Genomic DNA, 20,785 nt, shown 5'->3' with positions numbered 1-20,785 from the left:
CTGCAGTGTCCACCCCTCGGAGCCAAAAGTGTTTTCAGAAAGTGCTGGAAGGGGCAGGCGGTAAGAGACTCCATCCCGCCCACATGAGACCCAGGCAGAGACCCGGTGGTCCCCCAGGCCTGTGCCCCTAGAAGAGGCAGCCCCTCGGCCGTCCTGTCCCCGCTGTGCTCTGGGGAAGGGCCCAGAGAGGCGTGTGGTTAAGAGCGAGCCACCGCTCATGGCGACCCCAGGGTGCCTCCCACAGAGAGGACGGGACTCAGCCCAGAGGAGACCCGCTGGCCAGCGCGTGGCCCGGGTCCTGCCGGGACGGCCCAGGGGGATTCGCCAGCAGTTGCAGCTCCCCGGAAAGCCCACCACAAAGCAGCTCTGCCACTGAACCGCGCTTGGACGTAGCAGCAGCTGACGTCCAGGTGAGTCACCTGCTCGTGCCTCTCTGTCATGGGCTCGTTGGTACTGCATAGCTAACGGCTTTGTTCTGTTCTGCGTTCTGCATGGACTTCGTCCTTCAAGGGCGCCTGAAGGAGGTCCGGCTGCAGCTCTGACGGGTGTGGCGCTGGCTACACCAGGCTTGGACTGGCAGAGCTTGTGCTATTAGCCAAAGGGAGAGTCATCTGACGATAACCGGGCGAAGGGCTCACACCCCATCCCTGAGCTGTTCCGAATGCCACGGGGATGCAGGGTGCACGTGACCCACCAAGACACCCTCCCTTGTCAACACAAGAAACCTGCACGTGCCACGTCCACACTGCACAGCCGCTGCCACCGCGGCCGGGTCCCTGCCCCGTCCCCTCATGCCTCCGGGGAGTGACCCCAAAGGACTCACCCTCAGCTACAGAGAGCAGCCAGGAGCAGCAGGCAGAGTAAACGTGGTAGCTTCTCATCTCCTCCGAGGGGGTGTGGGCAGCTGCCCGTCTCCCGCGGCCGAGGGGCCACCGCTGCCCGGCAGCTCCCGCCCACTGAGCTTCGCTCCCTAGAATCTGCCTGCGACCAGCCGGCTTTCTACTTTTGCTTCACGTGGCAGCCAGGACGCACCATCACAGGGCAGCTACCGGCCCGCGGGCCAGCGCTTCCACTCCCCCCTGCCCCGCGTGTTTATGCACAGGCTCGGGCCGTGTAGCTGTCCCAGCCTCGGTTCCAGGCACGAGGGACACCTCCGCGGGCGAGGGACATACACCTCCGCGGGCGAGACATCTGTGCTCTCCAGCAGGGACGTGCTCCTCTCCGCCTGGGACTCGCCGGAGGTGCTAATCAGACGATACCGTCCTGTCCCATCTGATAAAGTCCAGGAGGGCAGCCACGCTTGTCTCAGGAAGGGGAGGGAGTGCGGACACAGGCACTGCGTCCGAGGCCCCTCGCGTCTCTTCCCGGACTTCCATTCAAGGTGTGCATCTCTAAGCCGTGTGGGCGTGAAGCAGCGGCCCCACCTGGGGACCTCCCTTCAGAGCCCAGAGAACGCTGTGCCGCCCGGCTGCCACGGTGGCCCTGCCCTGCCCACCATGGGGATGGTGGGAAGGCTCCCCTCACCCAGTGCTCAGAGACGAAGGTGGGCAGAGTCCCCAAACCCCAGCCAGCAGGCGCCAGTGAGGCTCCCTGTTGCGCAGCGGATGGAGCCCAGGCCGCGCAGACCACGGGGCCTGGGGCAGGCGGCTGGCGGGTGGGCCTGCAGCCCCAGGGCTCCTTGGGCCGAGACCCCGCCAAGACCCAGACGCCTGAACACCCCACTCTGTGTCCTCCTTGGATCTGGGGAAATGCGGGAGCTTGCAGCAGGAGGCCAGAGGAGGGACTTCAACCAAGTTGCCTGAAATTCAAAGTAATAAAAATACGAACCACCACCAGATTTCCTCAGACCGTGACGCGTCTCCTTACCCACAGCGGTACGGCCTGTAGGGAGACACCTCAAGGCGAGTCCTTCCCCCGAGAAAGCACTGTAACTAAAACGGCACGTTCTCTCCGTCCTCACAGCTCCCATCAGCTCCCAGCCGTGTGCTCCAAGAAGCCAAACGTAATGACCGCGGCGAGCGTAAGTGCCCGAAGCTTCTCTAACTCCCACAAAGATGAAAACCACGTTCACAAGGTAAAACCCGAGCGGGAAAGACCCAGAGCGTCAGGGCCGGGCGTCGACTGTACTTTCCCAGATTCGTGCCCACGTGCGGCTACTCTCAGGAAACCGGGGCTTCTCGGGCGCCTCGGCACAGACCTGGGCCTCCACCGCCCAGGCCCACGGGAGCGGCAGCTCCGCGGCCCGTGGCCTGGTGTCCTGAGCATGACGGCGCGGTCCTGAGACAGTTTCGGCCCGAGTCAGCTCCCACTTCACACAGGCTCTCCTGGAACAATGGGGGGAGGGGCCCCGGCAAAGGCTGGAACCACACTGTTGCCTCTACCGACTCTGAAGGGGCCTCACCGACATTTAGGGCTGTTTTCAACATTTTCAGGTGCATCGATTTTCCAAAAGAAAGAAAACCTTCCAAAGACGTCGCCTACTGAGTGTTCCAGTGCCTCTAGGGCACACAGACGAGCGGCCGCTTTCCTCCAGAATTCCTTCCAGAAGGGCCTTTTTCTGGGCACGTGACCTTGCATTTAAACATTTCCCCTTTTTGCCTCAGCCGCCAGGAAGCTCAAGGGAAAATTCTGCGCCCACTTGCAGTGATCAGCTCACCCACGCGCCTAGGGTGGGTTTATCTGCTTTTGTAAAAATCAGTCCTGGTCCTGAGCAAACCTGTCCGTGACAACCTGGAACACCTTCCTATGAAGAACTGTCGATTCTGAGGGAGACAGCTGGCTTTCCTGCTCGTTGGGACTCAGTCCCGCGTCCCAGAGCAGGGTGGCCCCCCCCGCTCGAGGGCCCACTGCAGGAAGCGTTCGCAAGGAAGGGACCAGGGCAAACTCACAGGCAGGAAGGCAAGCTGCGGCCAGACTGCTTCTATGGGAGCAGGAAAAAGCGATGCTGTGGGGACCCGCGAGCTTGGGCACTGCTCCTGCAGGGCGAGGAAACTGATCCCAGAAAGGCCAGGCCAGACGGGGCGGGGTGTGGGGAGCAGACGGACAGAGCGGGAGGTGGAGGCTGCATGGAACCACACTGACCAGGGGCCACGTGTGTCACAGAGCAGGTAACTGCCCACCGTCCACGCTGGATCCTCACGACCAACAGGCAGAGCACAGAACAAAGGCGTCTAATGTGCTGACCAGGAAAAGAGAAGCTGCTTCGGTCACATGGCCCCCTTTCCCCAGATCTCCGATGGTCACAGCCACCCCCGCTCCATAGAGAGAGGACCCTCGGGGCCCCACTTCATAGCATAGGGCCCCTGGAGCCCCAGATCCACTGCCCCGACGCACACCTGGGGCAGACTCAGGCCCCACCCTTCCCCCCCGGGCGTCAGGACAACAATTCAGTCCTTCTGGGGTTGGGGGTCCTGGGTGCCACCCTAAAAGCCACGGCGCAGATCCCCAGGGCCAGCGTTCGTCCGGTCAGGCTACTCGGGGACCCCGCCGCCCGGGTGGAGTGCCCAGCCCACCGCGGGCTTGGGAGGGAGACAGGAGAAGGTCTGACGGTGTACTCACACCCCTGTGTGCACCGGGCCAGGCGGGGGCCCACGCAGCCCCTGGTGACGGCCCCTCGCGCTGAGTTTAGGGCAGGAGTCAGTGGACCTGGTGAAAGGCCTTGCGTCGTGGGCGCTGACGGGGCTGAGCCCAGAACGACGGCCACGGAGCCGGCAGCGTGAGGCTGAGTCCAGCTCCACCGGGGCCACACGCGCAGCTCCGTCCAGTCGGGGCGCCCTGCCCCCTCTCTCGGTGCCCCCCCAGCACCGGGCAGCTGTCCAACACTCCCCGAAAAGGAGAGGACCGTGGGCCGAGCCACAGAGGGGCCGGCTCTGACCTGTTGTTTCTGATGCCGCACGTTGCAGACACACGGGCGTCTGTCCTGGGAAGCGATCCCAGCCTCATGGCTGCGCGGAGCGTGCCTTGGTCAGCACCCACCCTCCGCCCTCCAGGTCCCCGAAAGAGGAAGGGGCCCCCCGCCGAAGGAGCAGAGCAGGGAGACGGGGCTCTTTTCTCCAAGTCAGCCCCGTGGAAGCCCCACTCCTGGGGCAGTCAGCCAGGAAAACCATCCTTTGAGACCACGAGGGTTTGTCCTGCGCGGTCTGGCTGAGCCTTTCCCAGCCAGAGCCCGGGGCCCTTGGGACAGAGGACAACGTGAACCAGATAAGAGCCGCACCCCAGCCTCAGTCAAGGCTGCCCAACACGGCTTTTCTATTCCAGCCTTTTTCCGAAAAGTCCTGTGAGTGGCACACGTTTCTTTGGTGAAAGAAATATACAGGGAGCCGCCCGCCCGCCAAGGCACCCAGGCGCTTGTTCCCACGCCCCGCGGCCAGCGCCACCCGTCCCGCCTCACCGGGCTGTGGGCACCGCGAGGCCGCCCGACGCCTCCAGCACTGCAGCAGGGGAAGCGGGCAGAGCCAGCGCCCGGGGGGGCCCCGGGATGCGCCCCTCTCGGCCATCGTGTCGTCTCCCCACCGGGGACACAGAGGCGGCGGCGGCAGCAGGTCTTCAGGACGGGCTCACTCGAGGGCTGCCCCGCAGGGCTCCGTCGGGGACGCTCACTCGAAAGCCGAGCCGACGCTGGGACGTGGAGCAGGGGTGCCGGGCGTGGGCTGCGCGCTGCGCTGGGACGAGGCCCCGGGTGACCTCGGGTCTGCCGTGCACGTCCAGGCCACGGTCCCCACACCGCCCGGCACCGCCAGGCCACTCGGGCAGCTGCGCACCGGGGGGCCTGGCTGCAGGCGCAGGACTCGTCAGGGAAGGGCTCCGCTGTGGGCGAGGCTCGGCTGTCTACTTGCAAGTCCTGGGCGTTTCCTTCCTTGGGGGTGGGGAGTGGTGGCGGAGCTCCCAGCCTCGGGGGCCGCTAGAGCCAAAGCCCCTTCCAAGCTCAGGAAGCCTCAGGTCCAAACAACGTGGCAGGAGGGCCTCAGGGGACGCGGCCCGGCTCTCTTGAAATAAACCGGCAGTTCCGCCCCCTGTCACTCCTGCAGCTCGGCTCCGGGAGAGGAAACCCTAACGCTGCTTTGTTTGGTGAGCAACACTTTCCACACAGAGACGCTGAGCCGCCCCTCGGCCAAGGCCCCACAGCAGGCTGCCCGGGACCGTCCCGGGACGCCTGTGCTGCGGGCGGCGGCCGGGCACCCTGGGCGTGGCAGAGCCCTGCACGCAGCTCCGTGCCAATGACGCCATGTGACACAGAGCCTCCCGGGCTCCGGGCGCTTACTAGATGCTTGAGGTCGCAGGGTGGGCGTGGGGAGCACCTGGGTGCCCTTCCCGGAGCCCGGGTGACAGGGCCGCACCATGATGCCTTGGTTCACCCTCCTCCCACGAGCGCTCCCGACACGACACGACACCCAAGCCGGAGCAGACGCCGTCCACGCTTGCGTTTTCACACCGGCTTCCGAGAGAGGCTGGCCCGGCACACGATCCAGAGGAGACAGATGGTGCGTTTGATGTGGCACGTCCGGGACACAGGCCCCTTCCCGCAACCAGGGTGCAGCGCCTCGGGAACAGCCACGTGGAAACGTGGTCCCTACCGGGACCCGCAGCGAGCCATCGCCCTGGGCTGTGTCCCTCCCCATGCGTGCGGCTCGCACAGAGACCCCTGAACGCTGGGGGTCGGGCCGGTGAGTCAGAACTCGCCCCCGCGCACCGGTGCAGACGGTTTATGACCCAGTACAGTCTTCCCACCCAGTGGCCGGGGTTAATCCACTTTCTCCCAAATATGTAATTGTTTTAAAGATGTTACTAATTAAACCCTTTTCCAAAAGTCTGCTCTGCGCTGGGGCCTCACTCACAAACTGCTGGTTTCTTTGTCTCACACGTTCGCAGCCTCGGGTGTCAGAGCATCCTGAGACTGCGGGATTTTGCCAGCAGTTGGCGGGCGTTTCCTCCCCAAGACCCCGTGAAAAACTCACAAAGACTCCTGAGAGCCAGGGCTCCTGGGAGGACGCTGGCCGGGTAAGCTGAAGGCCATTCACGAACCGGACTCACTTCTCTGGACCCAGGGGTGTACTTCATACAACGGGGCCTCAAGTTACTAGGAAATTCCATAAATGGCATGGCTTTTGGCAGTAAAAGAGCCTTCAATCCTGCCAGGGGAGCAGGGAGTCATTCAGTGCAGGTCTGATGCCAAGTGAGACATTGGGTGATTGAAAATTCAACCCTCCGGGGGCAGGATGCAGGCGGGAGCACCACGCTCCGAACTGAGGTGCAAAAACTGTGCCCCTCGCTCTTCTCGGGACACCGCGTACAGAGGGCAGCCCGTGGCTCGCACGTGGAGTCAGTGGATTCCCATGAAGCCGTCGCACCGCTGAGCACACCTGCGCCCGAGGAGCCCCTGCTCCGCGGAGCACGGACAAGCATGGCCCTACTGCCCACTCCATCCCTCCCTGGGTTTTTCCCTAGACCTGGTGCCTGGTGCCCCTGTTGCACTGGGTCGGGGGGAGAGGGGATTCGTTCTGGCTGTGTGGTCTCGGGTCCAGTGAGCATCGAGGTCCACAGGCGGCCACACACCCGACGAGCCCTCCTCGGCCCCGGCCCCATGACCTGGCACCGCTCTCGGCCACAACCTGTGGTCCCACTAGTGGCGGTTCCTGAGGCAGCCGCGCGGCCAGTCCCGCCTAAGTTGTTCCGTGTTCAGGAGGGGCGTCGAGGAGGGATGCTTTCTGTCATTTCCAGGCACATGTCTTCCCTCTAACAAAGAAAGTTCTGGGAGCTGGGCGATCAAGGTAACCTGTAGGACTTGCTCTGGTTCTAAAACTCAGAGGCTTCTGTAACCTAGGAATAAAACCATGTGTGGAGAAACAGGCCATTATAGAGTCTGGAACTAGTTACTCTTAAAAACGAGCTTCTTAAATGATATGCTTAATTTCTTTAAGTAAAGGATATGTCACAACTGACTGACCAATCATGACAACATGTGGAGATGATGCCCAAGGCGTATGACTTTAGAAATCTTTGAAAACACAGATAACAGGTGACAAGGTGATTCAGCTCCTTTCTAAGCTGTGTTTGCAAAACTCTTTCTTTCTTTCTTTTCTTTTTGGCTGCAGCATGGACAATCTTAGTTCCCTGACCAGGGATCGGACCTGTGCCCCCTGCAGTGGAATCGTGGAATGCTGACCACTGGACCGCCAGGGAATTCCCACAAAAATCAAAGACACGGATTGGGTCGTGGCTGGGCCACATTTTACATAAGGGTCTTCCCTGTGCTGGGAACAAGCACGCAGCCCGTGAACTGCTCAGGTTCTAACACTGATCACGTTTAGTGACGGCTGTGTCTGAGGACTGTTCCCGGCGAAGCTTCCGGATCTGGACAGAACCTCGCAGTCACACTCCACGTGGTGGACGTGCTTGCCCTGCTCGCCCGGCCTTGGTTCTGCTCCCTAAGCGTCCGGTGAGTGAATGAATGAAAGTGTCCACAGGAATGAGTGATCCTGTCCACACTAAGGGTGTGGTTTCAGAGGAGAAGACAGTAAAAACTTTAGTCCTCCAATTGATGGAGGCATAGTTAAAAACTGATAAACCCCGGAGACCTACCATCTAGGTGCGTTCAACTGCTTTCCATATTCTGTTATCATTTAAGTATCAAATGACAAACGACACGTTCCCCTCCTTAAGGATTCAGGAATCAAAACAGTAAAACATCTTGTCCTTAAAGACAAAGCACCCTTACAAAGGTGAAGTCGTGTGGGGGGCATTAGTGCACCGTCCCTAACATCTCGTCCAAGATGTCATCATTTGGGGACATTTTGATACCCGTTCTTTCCTTTGCTGAAGTAAGTACCACGGCCACGCAGATGACACTAAGCATGAGGAACTGGTCGTGCTTTGAGGCTGGGACTCATTTCTTTCACACTACTAATAATGGAATAAAGCAAAAACCCAGAGCATTCGTTGAAACCCCGATTGAGACACATAAGAGGCACTTAGCTCGAAAGCTGAGAAAGAACCATCAGCTCTTTTGTATTTTCAACTTGAAATTTTCTTGAAAGTCTCCTCCCCAGAGTTCGACTTCCTCTCATACGTGTGCATCTGTGGGGTCTGAGCTGGGGAAAGGGGTCTGGGCCCCGGACTCGCCCGTGTGTGTCTTCTGCACACCTGCCCCGCCTGGGTCATCGGCCCTGGCCCCCTGAGCCAACTCCCACTCCCCCGGGACACTTCCTTTTCCTTCTCACTCGCCTGGAGAATCCCCACCTTTCATTACTGGGATGTTAGTCAAATGACGTAGTTAATAACACGCATAATAGAGGCCAGGGCGTGGCCAGCCAGAGGCCCAGCTCTGCACGGGGCAAGGGGGTGTGAGGCTGAAGGGAGCTTCTTAATTACATGCTGACTTCTACTTGGGAAAATATAACTCTTCCTTTTATCAAAACACAAGATTTTGACAATCATTTGCTCAAACCTTAAGTCCTGTAGAGGAGCACACGATTTCTCTGACTCGTCAACTGCCCATGTTTGGTCTATTTTTGAATGGGGAAAAGCAAACTCCAAAGATGAAAAACCAAACACCTAACAAAGAGGTATTTAGTGAATCCTCAGAGTTTCCCACCCACCAGAGAAGAAAGAACCAGGTTCCAGCTGCCGATCAGCTGGGGGACGCTCACCCCAAAATCCCCCTGCGTCCTCATCGCACGGGTTCACTCTGAAGCGACCCAGGAAAAGCACAACTTCCCCAGGAAGAGAACAGTCCCCACATCTCGAGGAGACGTGAAGCCTGGCGCTTCTGGAACCTCAGAGGCGGTACCTGGCAAATCAGAAAGACAACCCTGCTCAGTCCTGGGGAGGAAGCCGGGGTTGCAACAAGCATCTCAAGACAGAGGACAGCTGCAAGGGCGGGTGACCAAGGCGCGTTCACGAAACCTCAGCAAACGCTGCCCTCAGCCCCACCTACTGCTTCGCTGTGTGTGGAAGCTCTTCAGATAAAGCCACTGTTGCCACTTTCCAAAGCTGAGGAGTGCTGTGCTCCATCTACCATCCTGAGCAAGCCCCTAGGAAGTGTTACGAGGGGGCGGGGAGAGGTGGCCGCCCTCCTCGCAGCGCTGATGGTAGGGGAGGGGGGCCGGGCCGCCTCGCTGGCTGTAGGACTCAGGCTGGTACAGAGAAAAGGCAGCTCAGCCCCAGCGATGCCAACCACAGGGCGTGGGCACCGTCGGGGGTCCGGAGGAAGGGGTGAGCGTCACCAGGGACCCTGGACACAGAAGAGGCACCACAAGCCCTGCCACGCCGAAGGGAGGAAGTCCCCTGCCCAGGCGGGCACATCCTGGAGGGACCAGGCACGACCAGGGCAGAGCCCGCCTCGGGCCAGAAGTGGGCGCGCTGGGGGCGGAAGTGGCAGTCCTGGGCTGGAGCCAGGCTGTCCCAGGTGGGGCGGGAGTGCAGGGGGGCGGCAGGACCACAACGACCAGCCGCAGAGCCCAACGGTTTCCTTAGGAACAACCCAGCGCACAGCGGACTCCGCGGGGTGCAGGCCGCACAGGCCAGGACAGGCTGTGGCTGCAGCGGCCCCTCCCCCGGGCCGTCAGTCTCCTGCACGTCCTCTCCACCCAACGGTGTCTGTTTTCCCTACAAAGAGACGGCTCAAGTCAGGCCTGGCACAGAGCTACATCCGCTTCCCTCTGCCGGGGCTCTCTAGGGAGCTCAGCGATAGGAACCCTACAAAGCCTCCCTTCTTGCAACTGATCACGGCTTTCAGAGGACACGGCTGTGGGACGCCTGGGTCCTTAAAGGGAACAGGTCAGACACGTGAACACCATGTACTCAGGTGCTGCTAGAATGATGGTGCTGGGACAGCATCCCTGCCCCCAACAGGCCGAGTTAGCAGCTGGGACAGCAGGTGCATTTAGCTTCTTGCATTGTGGTTAAAGGTGGTGTAAAAGATGAGATGATGGGACCGAAAGGGCAGAAAGGAAGACGTCTGGATAAAGAGTAAGGGTCCCGGGGCTGAACGGCCTCACTGCTTACGTCCTGATGCAAACCAATGATTTGTTCCTTCAACATGCAAAGAGCTAGGAGTTGTTAGCCCTCATCAGGAGACATGAAAACTCTGAAATGTGATAGAGCTTCCATCTTTACTGTCTTGTGTGCAACCTCGTCCATGGGTCCATCCGTCCGTCCACCCACCCATCCATCCTTATCCATCCATGTGTCCGTCCATCCACCCACCCATCCATCCTTATCCATCCGTCCGTCCGTCCATCCACCCACCCATCCATCCTTATCCATCCGTCCGTCCGTCCACCCACCCACCCATCCATCCTTATCCGTCCATGTGTCCGTCCACCCACCCACCCATCCATCCTTACCCATCCGTGTGTCCGTCCATCCACCCACCCATCCATCCTTACCCATCCGTGTGTCCGTCCATCCACCCATCCATCCATCCTTACCCGTCCGTGTGTCCGTCCATCCACCCACCCATCCATCCTTATCCGTCCGTGTGTCCGTCCATCCACCCACGACAGTAGCTGGCACTTTGCTCAAGGGCAATCAGTGGAGAAGGTGGCACTAGATTTAAAGACTTTTCTACTAAGTGTTTCTCCAGTTCTGCTTCCTGGACCAGTACCTTCAGCGTCACCTGAGAACTTAAAATGCAAATTCTCAGGCCCCTGACTTCCTGAATCAGAAACTCTAGGGGTGGCCCCGGAACCTGAGATGATTCCCTCCAGAAGACCCAGACGCTCCGGTTGGGCAAACGTTACAAGGACTCGATCCGTCAGCATCCCTGCCTCCAATGTTTCGTACTTTGTCACCACTTACTGCAAATCTAGGGAGAAAACCAAAACAATGAAAATGCTGGAAAAGGAGCCCAACCACATGGAAGGGGGTCCTGGCCCTGTGACTAAAGATTGAGTTCGAGAGTCCAGAGAATTTAAATTCTCAAGGTCAACAGCCTCACAGGCCACGCGGGCAGCACGCGTCAGCCTCCCTCGCAGGCGGACTAACCGGATGATGACTGTCCTGGAGGACACGGGCCACGGTAACCCTGAAGCTAAAACCAGGCGGCGGCACGTCCGCACAGCAGGCGAGAGAAAACGCCGCCGGTCTGGGGTAGGGCCTCGGAGGGTCCAGCTCCGCGCAGGGAAACTGCCACCCAGCCCCGGGAGGGCTCAGGGCACCCGAGCCTCCGCTCCGAACCCCCTCCCCTGAATCGCGACAGCAGCATCCAGGTGACCTCTGTGGCCTCCAGACAGAGCTGTTCTGCTACAGACGGGGCTTCCTCCGAGGAGGTGCTGGGGATACAGACCTGAGCTGGCAGGGGGTTTACAGTGACCTATATCCCCGTTCCCACAAGAGCACGTGTAACCCACCCACGCTCGGCGGGGGGCACCGCGTCGACACCGCACGACACACGCCCGGCGCCGTGTCTCACAGCCTCCATCCAGCGACGCCTCCCCATCGCAGGAGTGAGAAGGCGGCGTTAGTGGGAGGGAAGCAGGTCTCCGCTAACCAAGCCCGATGGGGTGTTCCTAAGGCCAGCGTCTGCTGACCTGGATTTTCAAGAGTCTTGGTGAGACTGGAGCCTGGAGCACAGGTGTGTCAAAGGACACACCTAGAGAGCTGCTGTTTACAGCGAGGCGATGGTCCCCCAGGGCCCGGCTCGCAGCATGACTCGGGGGGCGGTCAGCACCTCCCCGCTCTGGGCAGGAGGCCTTTTCACAATTCAAAGTGCACATGCGTCTCCCGAGCTCACCAAGAAGCCTGCATCCTTGAAACGCAGGGATGACATCACTCTTGGGAACAGTTCCCGCTGGCTCTGTAATCCCAGCTCCAGCCCAGTGCAGAGGGCACCTGGAACCCAGTCCCGTGCCCTTTACCTCAGCTGCACGCCGCATCCTGTACCCAGCGAAACACGACTTGCGTGTCAGAAAAAGGGGTCCCTTCCTAAGAATAAGGGGCCACGTGGCACAAAATGGCTTTATTTGCTTTTGACCCATTTACAATAAATCCAGTAGCTTTAATCACAAAAATCACCATTAAAAACAATGTCTCCCAAAGTCTCGGTTAGACCATCACATACAGTGTGTTTACACCGACTTAGTCATTGCTTTGCTCTCCAAATCTTTGGGTCCCGCGCTTATAAGAGAGGGGTGGGGGGATACCATGCCCCACACCAAGTAACCTAATCTCTCAGGAAAGCATTATTCAGACAACGAGGCCACGGTCTGTAACAACGCAGGGCGACGTCAGGCAAAAGGCTGGCGACTCCCTGTTAATAATACCTGATTATTTCCCACTCATTTCAAGGAAAACGAGCCCAGGCCGACGTGCCCCTGCACACGCAGCAGGAAGGCTCCGAAGTGACCGCCTGGAAGCAGCGCCCAGCGCAGCCTGCGCAGGGCTCTCCTGAGTCCAAACGACCCCCTGGGAACTTGTCCTCAAAGCTAATCGTGAGTCATCCTTTACTCGGGGCAGAAAACGAGCATCGAGTCAAGCTGTGCCCCGCTCCACAGCCACACCACGTTCCAACACCTGTCTTAGGTTCGCGTCATATTTGGTGGAGAGAAGAACTACCTGACTGACCAGACTCCCCCTCCTCAAGATGAGCCTCTGACGCTCCGCCAGCCCTACACCAGCTCGAAACGCCCGGGCTCACGCTATTTTCAGGCCACAAACACGTACGCTTTCTCCATTGCGACTGTAGCCATGAAGCCGAAATGCGGGTTGAGTGAGCAGATTTCAGACCACGGCTCCACGTACAAACCTGGGGTCTCCCAGAAAGCCCGCCACCAATCTGCAATTCTGTCCCCCTTCCTAGGCGGAATAAAATCAGGCTGACCGGCCACGGAGCCTATCAGCGGCCAGACCAAAGCCGTCCTTCTGCTGTCCTGTTACCTCCGCTTGGAAGGAGAAATGCAGGCTGTTACAGAAAACCCAGCCGCATCTCCCTAGACTCAGCACATGATGTCAAGCTCAAGAACGGGCTTCAGGGCCAGCGGCTCCGCCTACCAGTGCGCTTGGAAACCGCATTCAGCCTCTGCACCATTTCCTCCAGGGCCATCTCGTCATTTCTGAGCCAGAACCTCATCCTGAGACCGAGCAGAAGGGTCCGCAGCCCTGCTTTCCTCTGCATCAGAGGTGCTTTATGGGCGGGGTAGGCGGTGGGGAGGGGGCCGGCAGCGTTGCCTTCCCGGGATTGGTCCCCGAGCCCCGCCAAGGAGGCGCGCCCTGCGCGGGGTGCGGGGAGCTGCTCGGCGGCAGCGGAAGCGGAAGCGGTGCGCGCCCCGCGTCTCCCCGCGGCCACCTGGGAGCCCCGCGAGTGCACCCCCGCGGTGACCAGGGCGCTCGGCAAGGGCCCCCCCGCGGTCACCCGGGAGCCCCGCGCGCGCACCTACGGACCCCGGACAGTCCCGCGCGCGCACCCCCAAGGCCACCTGGGAGCCCCGCGGGCGGGCGGGCGCACCCCGCCGCGACCTCAGCCCGCAGCGCGCCCCTCCCCTCCCCGCGGGCGCAGAGGCGCAGCCCGGCCCGGCCCACCCCTCCAGCCGCGCGACTCTGCGCCCTCCCCGGAGAGACAGGGGATGCTGCGGGCGCGAGCACGGGAACCTGCCCGCCGTTACCTCCGGCTGCCCCCAGGCAGGTGCAGAGGCCGCAGCAGCCGAGCGCGCCCTCCCCGCGCCGCCCATGGTGAGTAGGTCGGTGGGTCCGCGGGTGGAGGGGTGGACCGGCCGCTCCCCCTGCGCTGCCTGCCCCGAGGACGCGAGGCGCAGGAGGGAAGCGCGCGCCCAGACTTGGGCCCTGGGACCTCGCCACGGTTGGCACGAAGCCACCCAGTGCGTTCTGCAGCCCGGCATCCTGCAGATGCCAGTCGTGAGTGTGCCCGGCCATGAAACCACTTCCCAGGGATGTGCGTGCACCACGTGTGCGCTCTGACCCTGGCTGGCCTCTCCTTACCGCGGGGCTGGCCATCCCTTAGAGGCTGGCATCACAGAGGGAGTGTCTCGGGAGGAAGTGCCCGTTTTCGTAAGTGGTTTTGGGGATTCAAGTGGGCAGCTCGTGTCAGCACAGTGTGTGCCCACTAACCGTCGGCACCGATGGCCAGGAGCTGGGGGGGGGGTGGTGAAAAGGTGAAGGTTGCCCAGCGTTTGCCCTCAGAGCTCAAGGGTCTGGGGGCAAGAAAGATCTGGAAACACATAATTGCAACGTGAGATGAAGGTACGATAGCCACACATGGAAAGTGGAGCAAAGCCAAGAAGCTGATGACTTTTCTTTTCTAACGTCAAAACCCACTGAATGTCAGCAGTTTTGTGCGGTTCAGAGTGGAGGCCAGCGAAGAGCGTGGGGGTCAGGAGAGGTGTGAGCCTGTGGACACACGGCCTGGGCTCCTGCAGCTGATGCAAACCCCGCTGTACCTGCGCCAGGCCAGCGTGCCCCCATCACGACCTCCCACCTCCAACTTCAGGGAAGGCCAGTCACCTGGCGGAGCGTCCAGAAACGCTGGCCCAGCCCTCCCCAAAGTGCAGGGGGCACGTCTGCCTTCCCACTGGTCCAAGGGTAAAAACAGCCACACTTGTCCAGGAGCACAACTGGCCCCAGGCCACGTGCCCTCAGGCCTCCACGGCCACCTGGGCGGGGCCCCCTCTCTCCCAGGTACCACCCCGTCCTCCTGGTCCCGCCTTCCCCCCCGCTTCAGGCACAAAAGTGTACGCAAGTGGTGCTCCAACTTGAGGTGACTGGGGTCTCCCGAGAGCTCGTTAACCCCAGAAGGCCAGCACCCTCCCCCCAGCGTTCCCCATCCAGTAGGTCCGGGGGACCCAGGAACATGCCCTTCTCACGGGAACCCCGGTGACGCTGGTTCACACTTTGAGAACTGCTGCCGGGGTCTAGCCCATCTTTAAACCAAAAGCAAAACAAAGGGAAATGCAAACCTCTGGCCGTGCTGCTCTCACTGGCTCCCGCTCCCTTTGTCAGTCAGCTGTTCCCACTCACTGTCAGCTTCGTCCCCTGAAGCACCTCTCGCTGGTGCATTTCTGGGGCCAAGCCGCTAACTCCAGCGCTGCTTCAGGGTCGAGTCTGCTGGCCTCGGTGCCCAGGGCACTGGGCTCCTTGCTGAGCTCAGGTGTTTGCTCAAACTGTCTGGATGTCATCTTGAGGGTGTTTTGTAGCCATGATGAACATGTAGACCACCAGATCACCCTCTCCGGTGTGGGTGGGCCTCGTCCAATCAGTCGAAGAGGAAAAGATTGAGGTCCCCGAGGGAGAGGGAATTCTGCCTCCAGACTGTCCAGACTCAGCTCTTCCCGGGTCCCCAGGCTGCGGCCATGCTGCACACTGCAGACTTGCAGGCCTCCGTGATCCCGTGAGCCAGTCCCTCCCTCCCTCTCAATCTATGTCGGACCTTTACTCTCTCCTTAAATTACGGCACACGTGGTGCCGTTGCTATGAAAATCACTGGATGTGGCGTAAAGTGTAACAGTCATGACGACCCCGCCCAACACTACCGAGCGCTTCCTAAGCTCTTTCCATGATGTGAACGATTAAATCTTCACAAGGATTTGGGAGGCTGGCACTGTTTCTACCCTGCTTTACAGAATAAGGCAGAGAGGTCCAGTAACTTGCCCAAGGTCACACAGCTGGTAAGGTGTCAGAGACAGGATCAAACTTCGATGCGTATAAACACAGGCCTAAAAACAAGTGTTTGCTTCAGGGAAACACTGTCACGGATCAGTTGGAACATCACCCCCAGACCCCCCCCTGCACAGCGCATCTTAGCCCGAGTATCCCAAGAGCACAGGCCTGCTCTGCATCGCTGCCTCGGCCCGTCCCAGAAAGAGGCAGAACGTAAGATTATCCCCGGATACTGCACACATCCTCTTAGCAACTGTTCCGGAAAGTCAGCCCTGAAAGGGGAGGCGAGAAACAGGAGAGCTGGGAGGGTGTGCAGGTCGGGTTCTGAGAACCCAGGCGCCGGGGGAGCCTGCCCTCGGGAGAGAGGAGGGGGCCCTGGGAGAGGCGGCGACGTGGCTCTTGGAAGGTAGCGGGAGCCGCCCGCCAGGCCTGGGCGCGCTGTTTCGTGCACTAGACTGTCCCACACGGCGGAGCAGGGGGGCAGCAAAGAAGAAGAGGAGACTTGAAAAGGATGCTGTGAAGAAACCCACAGCTTTGGGCAGACAGCCTCACCTGTGAGCTGGGGTACAGAGCCAGCCTCCATCTGAGGGGGCATCCCGGAGCCCTCGGGGACCTCAGGACACACCCGCCTCTCCTGGGCAGCTTCCCCCTGGGCACTGGGTCCAGGTGGTGCTGAGCAGGCGGCGCGGCTGGGGGCGGTCCCGCCCTCACGGGGCTCCCAGGATAAGCCCCGGGCCAAAGGCGCGGACAGAACACTCCGAAGACAGAAGGCAGGGTCACCCGGGATGCTGTGGGAGGGACCAGCTGTGGCTCAGCCAGCACGTAGCGTGAGAATGGCTGGAGGGTGCGCAACACCAGGGATGTCAGGGATGCAAACCAGACCTCGGGGAGACACCCCCTCACACCTGCCAACAGCCTCATGAAATAGACGAGAGACGGCAAGCGCTGGTGAGGACACGGAGAGCAGGGAGCCCTCGTGCACTGTTGGTGGGAACGTAAACGGGTGCAGCCGCTGTGGGGAACGGTGTGGAGGTTCCTCAGAAAACTAAAAACAGAACTGCCACGTGATCCGGTAATTCCACTTCTGGGCATTTTTCTGAAGAAAACAGAAACACTAATTCATAAAGATATAAGTACCCCTACGTTAACTGCAGCATTATTTACAGTAGCCAAGATATGGAAGCAACCTAAGTGTCCATCGACGGATGAATGGATGACGATGTACATACACACAATGGAATATTACTCAGCCGTAAAAAGCAATGAAGTCCTGCCATCTGCAGCAACACGGATGGACCCTGAGGGCGTTAGGCTGAGCGAAATAAGTCAGACACAGAAAGACAAACACTGTGTGATCTCACTTACATGCGGAATCTAGAAAAACCAAACTCAGAGAAAGAGTAGGATGGTCGTTACCAAGGGCTGCGGGCAGGGGGTTGTCGTGGGAGATGGGCAGATGGTGCCCCAAGGATACAAACCTCCCGTTACACTTACAGATGAGGAAGTTCCAGGCTCCATTGTTCAGCGTGGTGACTACAGTTATCAACACCGTATTCTACATGTGAATGTTGTTAAGAGGGTAGATCTCGAAGGTTCTTACCGCAGAAGCGGAGCGGGAACTGTGTGACGTGGTGGAGGCGTTCACTAAGCTCATCGTGCTGTTCACCTGAGGTACCGTGTATCACACTGCACACCGGGCACCTGAAGCTCAACAGTGTGTATAGGGGCATCCACCGAAAAGGTGGTAGCGGTCCCATGGCCCAGGTTTGGTGCAGGGGCCCCAGGAGAGGGTGGCCATCACCGGGATCGGCTAGAAGTGGTACCACAGGGGTGGCGGTGGTGCGCCTGGCCAACCCCACACGCTGGTCTCCAAGAGACAGCCCGCAAGTCAGCCCGCACGTGCACGTGCCTGCATCTCCCCGCCCTGCCCCGCCCTGGGTCCAGGGAGACGCTGGGGGGAGGGAGAGTGGAGAGCAGCGCCCCCATCCATCCCAAACCTGCGCCCAGGTGGGGCGGGACAGGGTGGGGAGGGAGAGATGGAGACCAGGTTTTACATCAGGACTGAGCCTTGGACACTGAGCTGAGCTAACTGAATGACAACAGTTAATCCACTTCTAGACTCAGAATACAAAGTCACTGGGACCCCCTCTGTAGGTAACAGAGGGGCTGGTCTGGGCGTGGCCACACCTGCTGGATCCCGGCCCAGTTCGGGGAACCTGCAGACGGCATCCTGTCTCACGAGGCTCAGGTTAACCAGACGCCTCCACAGACCGAGGCCCTGCTTCTCCAGCTTTGCCCTTTCACAGCCTAACGGGCTCTGCATTGCCATTCCTGAGCTCAGCAAGGAGCCCAGTGCCCTGTGCATTCTAAGAGGAGATGCAAAATTCAGAGTGCTTCCCTACTGTCACAGCATCACTTACCTGGTAGCAAGGCAGGGTGTCCCTTTCATAATTTACTGGGGATTTGTTCAAGGGAAACTTCACAAAGATCCCCCAGCGGCCCATAACTGACTTCTGACCAACTGGGGCAAGGACTCTGGGACGCAGGACTGACCGTCCAGAAAGATCCCAAATGGGAAAGTAAAAGCCTCTGGTCTGAGTGATGCTCTCAGGCTGTGAGTGAGCAGGTGGGGACCCCCTGTGGAGCCTCCTCAGAGAGGGCTCTGCCCCGAACTCAGCCCCTGTTCTGCTGGGGCCACGGGCCCCCCTGCAGCCACACAGGGCAGGGCCTGGGGGGAGGGCAGTGCCAGGTCTGGGATCCCACCCCCACTCCCTCCCGCTTGCAGAGCACTGGCCTCCTCGGGTTCTGTGGTTATTTTAAGGATGTCACCAGGCTGGGCTTCAGCCCTGCCACCTCCCAGCTGGGCACTTTGGGCAGATCTTTTGGGGCATCGGGCCTGTGCATCTCCTCGTGGGCCTGAGCAGCCTCCAAGCCAGAGAGATTCCGACTTTCTGGGAAGGACGTTCGTTCAGACGTAAAGCAGGAAATAACTGCAAGGACCCACTTCACACTTCGCTGCCGCGCCGGAGTCGGCGTGGAGGCCATAGCACAACGGCATAGGCTCGGGCTCGTAACAACAGAGACTTAGCTCCCACGGTTCTGGGGTCTGGACGTCCAGGACCAAGACGCCAGCGTGGTCTGGTCTGGGGAGGACCCCCTTTCTAAGGCTCCTTGCCGTGTCCTCACACGTGAGAAGGGGTGAGGCACTCTCTCGGGTCCCTCCTATAAGAGCCCTAATGGGGCTCCACCCTCACGACCTAATCACCCCAAAGCCCCCCACCTCCTAACACCATCACCTTGGGAGTTACGATTTCAACATATGAATTTTGGGGGCGGGACACAGCCCGTCCACGGTATTCTGCTCCTGGCCCCCCAAAATCCACATCCTCACACGCAGAACGTGTTTGTTCCGGCATCAACTCAGAAGAGTCCCGAGTCTCACCTGAGCTACACGGCTGAGGCGACTCACCGGGGCCAGGTCCTCTCCGGCCGAGAGCCCGGGGAACCGGACAGGCGGCCGCTTCCGAGGGACAAACAGCCCCGTCCCAAAGGGGAGAAACGGAAGAATGGAGGGTAGCAGGCCCCGAGCCCGTCCAGACCCTAAGGCCCCGGGGGGGCCGTCTTCCAAGATGGGGCGCGGGGTCGGTGCAGGCCCCAGGGGCCGCCCTCACGCAGCCTTCCCAGCTTGGAGCCCCGCAGAGAAGACGCTGCCATGACAACACCAAGGCTTACCCCCGGACCCTCCGGAGGGGCGGCCACCTGGGCCTACGGCGTACCTAGGCCCATACCACGCCCGGGCCCGCCCAGGAGCGAGGTGCTGCGATGCCGGGAGCAGCAGCCCCCCGGCCCTTGCACTCAGCTGTGACGGCAGCCCGGTGGCCTCCGGGGCCCTTCCTGCATTGCCCTGGACAGCAGGTCCTGGCTTCGTTTGCTCACAGTCACGGCCACGCTCCAGTCCTCCTGAGCTCTTTGCTTTGTTCCCGGCCGTCCGGGGAGGGGGAGAAAAGGAGCCGTGGTTGCCATGACGTAGGCGTGTTGCTACAAAGTCACCAAAGTGACCAGGCTGCCTGGCCGTGAGGACAGTAGGATCCGTCCACCTGGCAGCTGGTAAGATCCCCAGATGTTACACGAATGCACAGAAGACAGCTCAGCAGACAAGCCTGATACTGGAGGAGGACTCTGCGGGTGTCTGGCTCTGACGGACATCCGCTCGCGGTCAGGTCAGTGGAGCCGCGTGAGGCTTTAGGCCCAGCGCGCCTGGCTTCCAGGAGCCCTGGTCGGAACACAGCTGACGCAGCCTCGCCTGGGGGCCGCCTCGTCCATCCCAACAGCGCTGGATGCCCCGCGAGGAAAGCGCGCGGGCCGCGAGGCAGGGACACAGGCTACCCGAGGACAGTCGCGGCCCGGGGAACGCGCTGCTGTCCCTCGGGCCCAGCGCACGTCGGCAGGTGCTCTGACTCTAAAGGGGTGTCACAGACAGGCGAGGTGCTCCGTTAGCGCACACCGACCTCGCTTATAAGTGAAACGAGCTTTCGGAGCGGGAACCGCGTGTCTGTGTCCCTTCTCCAGACCCTGACCCTCCTGCTTCGCTCTATAAACACGGCCCGTCGCCCAGAACAAGTGCTGGCTGGAAACACAAGAGTTTTAAGAGGCAAAATGCTTAACGCGAACTCGCACTGTGACGTCTAACGTTCTCCTCACGTCACGTGAACCTCAGTTCAGGTTCTCAGGACAGAACATCAGGTCCGAGCAGCGACGCGGGAGGCTCCAGGGTTAGGGCCGGGCGCAGCACCGGCCCCACGACCTCGCACCTTGGGCTCTTTCGGTTCCCTGGGAATCACGCCTCCTGGGAAGCAGGAAAGATAACTCGGTGCACGGTGGCATCTGGACTTTCTTCCCTCATTTCAGATACTTTCCAAGAAACCGAAGGAGACTAGAGAAGAGCGCGTGGTAAGCCCTGAAGGGGTCTGGCACCGCTCCCTCTGGGACTCAGTGCAACACTGACGCCCGGTCCTAGAGCAGCTGGAGTTGATTTTAGTCTCCGAGCGCCTGGGGATCTCCTGTGCGTGCGTTTAAGAGGCCCCCACGTTCGGGGTCGTGCACGTGGCATACCCACCGTGAGCCCCAACCCTGGGCCTCTGGGGAGACATCCCCACGGAAGGCCAAATGCTGACAGTGT

General features: G+C 60.4%; 1 protein-coding gene across 11 annotated transcripts in view; it reads right to left on the bottom strand.

The window, feature by feature from the left end:
- The window catches only part of MCF2L (MCF.2 cell line derived transforming sequence like), a 117,002-nt gene that overhangs the window by 71,211 nt on the left and 25,006 nt on the right, over window positions 1-20,785 (bottom strand). For 2 of the 11 annotated variants that reach the window (XM_060288209.1, XM_060288210.1), the window contains exon 1: window positions 13,599-13,844. The exons of 2 other annotated variants lie outside the window; for them this stretch is intronic. Coding sequence is in view for 2 of the 9 variants with exons in the window: in XM_060288212.1 (XP_060144195.1) it covers window positions 12,988-13,111 (124 nt within the window). In the remaining 7 variants the exon portion in view is untranslated. Of the gene's footprint in view, window positions 1-12,660; window positions 12,896-12,987; window positions 13,211-13,598; window positions 13,845-20,785 lie in introns of those variants that run through there. 7 more of the 11 variants (XM_060288219.1, XM_070044105.1, XM_060288213.1 and 4 more) reach the window with 6 other exon arrangements.

Source organism: Globicephala melas, chromosome 18, assembly GCF_963455315.2.
Source record: "Globicephala melas chromosome 18, mGloMel1.2, whole genome shotgun sequence".
Classification (NCBI taxonomy): Eukaryota; Metazoa; Chordata; class Mammalia; order Artiodactyla; family Delphinidae; genus Globicephala; species Globicephala melas.
Note: the sequence above shows the minus strand (reverse complement) of the source record. Positions and strands in the feature narration are given on the sequence as shown.